General features: G+C 42.5%; 1 protein-coding gene across 1 annotated transcript; it reads left to right on the top strand.

Moving 5' to 3' along the window:
- Positions 1-448: 448 nt before the first annotated feature.
- RTP4 (receptor transporter protein 4) lies at positions 449-3,620 on the top strand. Its single transcript, XM_005545443.5, has 2 exons — positions 449-662; positions 2,830-3,620. The coding sequence occupies exons 1-2, from the start codon at positions 508-510 to the stop codon at positions 3,413-3,415; spliced, it is 741 nt and encodes a 246-aa protein (XP_005545500.3). The 5' UTR covers positions 449-507; the 3' UTR covers positions 3,416-3,620.
- Positions 3,621-4,495: the final 875 nt, after the last annotated feature.

Raw genomic sequence — 4,495 nt, 5'->3', positions numbered from 1 at the left:
AGCTAACCTGCAAAATTCCAAGAATAATCCAACCTCGGGGGACTGGCGAGGGTTCATCAGGGGCATGAGATGAGTGTGAAACTCGTGCTCCCTTATTCTGCTCCTAACCGCCCTGTCTCCTCCACCAGGGTGTGAGCGTCTGTGGGGTAGGAACCGTTTCTGAGCCACAGGATTCTCTTTTATCCCAGTGCCAAAATAGTGCTTTGCCTATTATAAAAAATGAGAGAAATAAAATAAAAGCGAATTTATATGTGACCCCAGAATCTAGAACAGAGCTCTCTCTCTCAGCAAGGCCTATTAGCTAACAAAGTTCTGCTGCTCTCTGTCTTCAGAACAAAGACTTGTTCTGTGTCCCCAGACAGTCTAAAATGAAGGTTAAATAAAACAGTTCCTGTCTACACACGGAAACAAACAGAAACTGAACTGAACACCGAAACTGAAACTGTTTGTCTCTTCCTGAGAAATGAGCAAACCTGAAAGGTGCTCTCTGAGCTTCAGAGAGAAAAAATGGTTGTAGATATCCGGACTTGGGAGCAGACATTTCAAGAACTAATCCAAGAGGCAAAACCCTGGGCCAAATGGACACTGAAGTTGGATGAAAACCTTCAGCTAGACTGCCTGGCTCAAGGGTGGAAGCAATACCAACAGAGAGCATTTGGCTGGTGAGTGTGGGTTTCCCAGGCCATAGCCCTTCTAAGAACAGGGGCTCAGGCTCAGCTTAGCATGATTTATTCCTCTGAGAGCTTGTTGAAGCAGTAAATGTCACCAGCGTCTCCATCCTATTGTGGTCATAGTACTCTTTAGGGTCTAAATGATAAGACGACTCCAAACCTCCATTTTGTTTAACTGCAGGAAGTTTCTTCTTTTACTAAGTTTCCCTCCATAAATACTTCTGGAAAACCCTGGAGAAGGCCCCCTGTTCCGTAAATCTGCCCTTCTATTTTCTCGCCACCTCATTTGTTCCAGAGTCTTTTGCAGTCTCCCCAGCAGTCCCGACCAGCTTCCCCGAGCTGTAGCAGCTCTCCAAGCCTTGGCCCTGCTCAGTACAAGCCTGGGACGGAGTCATTTTTTTTTTTTAAATAACCTAAGAATTGGCTAAGATCAAGCAATTACTCTGCACATTGCTTTACTGAAGGCCTGGGGATAACAGGAGAGAATGATGTTGCCAAAACTAAATCTAAAACCCAGTTCGTGGAGTAACGAAGTCATACTCCTCCCTTACTCAGCACTTCCCTCTTTAACCCCCAGCAAGCCTGCAGATTGCAGGAACCAGTTTCCTTGCCCATGTTAGGAGGGTGAGAATTGCTGACCTGGACAATCAAATTTATTTTTAAATGACACACAGGACCTTCAGTCTAGTTTTCATCTGACCTATTACTCAGCTTACCTGCCTGCCCCATCCTGCCTCAGGTATGGCCTTTTCCATTCCTTATGGACTATTAGCCATGCCATGCATTTTCAGACTTCCACACCATTGTTCATGGAGTTCTACTTGTTCAGCAGACCCTCCCCTCACCCCTCCCTGCTTATCCTCCAAGGCCCGCTCTAGTGCCTCCTCCTCCTAAAAGCATTCTCTGGTTCTCCTAGGCAGAGTAAGTATTCCTTCTTATACATTCCCACAGGATAATGGGATAAGATAAAATATATATGTGTATGTATACACAAATGATATATAATTATATATACATATATACTATGTATTTCAGAGTAATAAACTTATAAATAATGTATGTATTATCGTATATTGTATCAAATACAGTATATGCTTGTTTTTAGCTGCAGAATCTGTTGTTTAAATAAAGCCTCCCAAACCTCTCCAGAACAGTTCTCAAGTCACTTGTCAGAGCCCATATAGCAGTCATTTTGCCCTGCCTTCTAATCCAGGGAACTGTGTAAATGTTTCTTTCCACACCAACCAAAGCTTTTTGAGGGACTCATGATGTCTTACAACATTTTGGCACTGCTCCAAACAGAAAGAAAGTATTTCTCCTGTTGGGATGAATTGATTTGATTGTCATTTTGAGATCGGAAAAGCAACCTACCAGTGTATTTTGGAAAATATCAATCAGCTTTTGAAAACCATTTTGTAGTTTACAAAGTGTTTTCACACACATCATCTCATTTGATGCTGCTAGTATAACCCTTGAATTTTTTTCTATGGATTCAAGCAATGAGGGCTATAGAAGGGAAGAACTTTGCCCAAGGTCTTTCTGATGTAAACTGTGGACTTGGATCTTCAACCTAGGTATGAGGGAGGCAGGCTCTTTCTCCAGGTGTGAGAGATTAGCTACACTACTCTCAGAGGCAACGTGTTACAGCAGGTAAACAAGATTAATTTCAGATGGCCTGGGATTAGCAACATGCCTCTAACATTTACCCTGTGTGTCCTTAAGCAGGTTGTGTATCCTTTTCATGACTCAGTTTCCTTATCTGGATATTGGGTTTAATAGTGTTTACTTCACAGATGAAATGAGATAAAATTGTAAAACACCATTTATAGTGTATGCCTCAAAATAGATACTTTACCAAAGCTTTCTATGACCAAAATTAGGAACAAGTTTCTCTGGAAGATGGCAGACATGATTTTCCCTCAGAGGCATCTGGAGATGTTTTACTACCAAAGAGGTAGACTTGGTATAACATATGGGTGGCTACTCAGTATTATCTGAAACTTAATCCTTCTTGTTCCTGTTTATCAATGACTGGGACAATTTAAATCACATGAATTTTTTCAAATGGAAAAGGGTCTTAGAGACAGGGGCTAGGACCATTTTCCCTCCGGTTAACAACCAGATGAAGGCATAATGGGCATCTTCCTTCTAACTGCAGGTTCCGGTGTTCTTCCTGCCAGCGAAGCTGGGCTTCCGCCCAGGTGCAGATTCTGTGCCACACGTCCTGGGAGCACTGGACATCTCAGGGCCAGGTGCATATGAGGCTCTTTGGCCAAAGGTGCCAGAAGTGCTCCTGGTCCCAATATGAGATGCCTGAGTTCTCCTCGGATAGCACCATGAGGATTCTGAGCAACCTGGTGCAGCATATACTGAAGAAATACTATGGAAATGGCACGAGGAAGTCTCCAGAAATGCCAGTAATCCTGGAAGTGGCCCTGGAAGGATCCCATGACACAGCCAATTGTGAGGCATGCACTCTGGGCATCTGTGGACAGGGCTTAAAAAGCTACATGACAAAGCCATCCAAATCCCCACTCTCCCACCTAAAGACTGGGAATTCCTCACCTGGAATTGGTGCTGCATACATCCCAAACCAAGGCAAGAACCAGTCAGCTGAGACAAAAGAGGCTAAGGGGAGAGGGTATGAGAAATTAGGGCCCAGTCGAGACCCAGATCCATTGAACATCTGTGTCTTTGTTTTGCTGCTTGTATTTATTATAGTCAAATGCTTTACATCAGAATGATGAAAATAGGCTTGCCACCTTCTCTTGTTTTAATTCCATGGTAATCAATGAACTGGCTGCCATTTTAATATAACTGAGAATTCGCTTTGAGACCAAGCAGCATCAAGTTTGTAGAATAAACCCTGGTTTCCTAGTTATCCTCTGAAAACAGTGTAAAACATGACCAAACACATAATAAATTTAGTAATAAATATTGTCGAATTGCTGAAAAGTCTTCAATCATTCATTCACTAAGTCATTCAGTGATATCAACATAGCTCAGAAAGTGTGGGAGGCTGAATAATGGTCTCTCCCAACATATGCACATCTTAATCCCCAGAACCTATAAACATGTTACTTTACATGGCAGAATGGACTTTGCGGATGTAATTAAGGACCTTGAAATAGGTAGATTATTTCATATTGTCCAGGTGGATAAGAACCAGGATTTTGTAACAGGGAGGCAACAAGCTCAAAATCAGAAAAAGATCTGTCAATGGAACAAGCGGTTGAAGTGCTTTGAAGCTGGAGGAAGAGGTCACAGGCCAGAGTACAGGCAGCTTTTAGAAACCCAAAAGGACAAAGAAACAAATTCTCCCCTGGAGTCTCCCGAAGGAACCAGCCCTGCCTGCACGTGGCTTTAGCCCAGTGACACTGATTTTGGACATCTGGCCTTCAGAAGTGCTTGCACTTAAACTTGTCTTGTTTTAATGCACTAAGTTTGTGGTAATTTATTAGAGAAGCAGTAAGAAACGAATATAGTTATCAATATTACAGTATGAATCAGGGAATTATGTTTTAGGTGTGCTTCAGTTTTGATGGAAAAAAGAGCACTTTATACATTAGAAATACCAGTCAGCCCCATCTCCTCTTGTTCTTCTTTCTCCCCTACTTAAACACACTCAAATATCTCCATCTCAAAGAGATTCCCTTTGATTTGATGATCCTTGGAGATATCATATTCTCACTTCTTTCAGCACTGGATTGGGAATCACAGAAGAACTTGCCAATCCTGAGATCCTCTGATGCATCCTTCACCCCCTATTTTCATCGGTCTGCTAGGCATTTCTGTGTGGCTGTCATGTTTAAAGCCAAGCTCAA

Source organism: Macaca fascicularis, chromosome 2 (assembly GCF_037993035.2).
Source record: "Macaca fascicularis isolate 582-1 chromosome 2, T2T-MFA8v1.1".
Lineage (NCBI taxonomy): Eukaryota > Metazoa > Chordata > Mammalia > Primates > Cercopithecidae > Macaca > Macaca fascicularis.
Note: the sequence above shows the minus strand (reverse complement) of the source record. Positions and strands in the feature narration are given on the sequence as shown.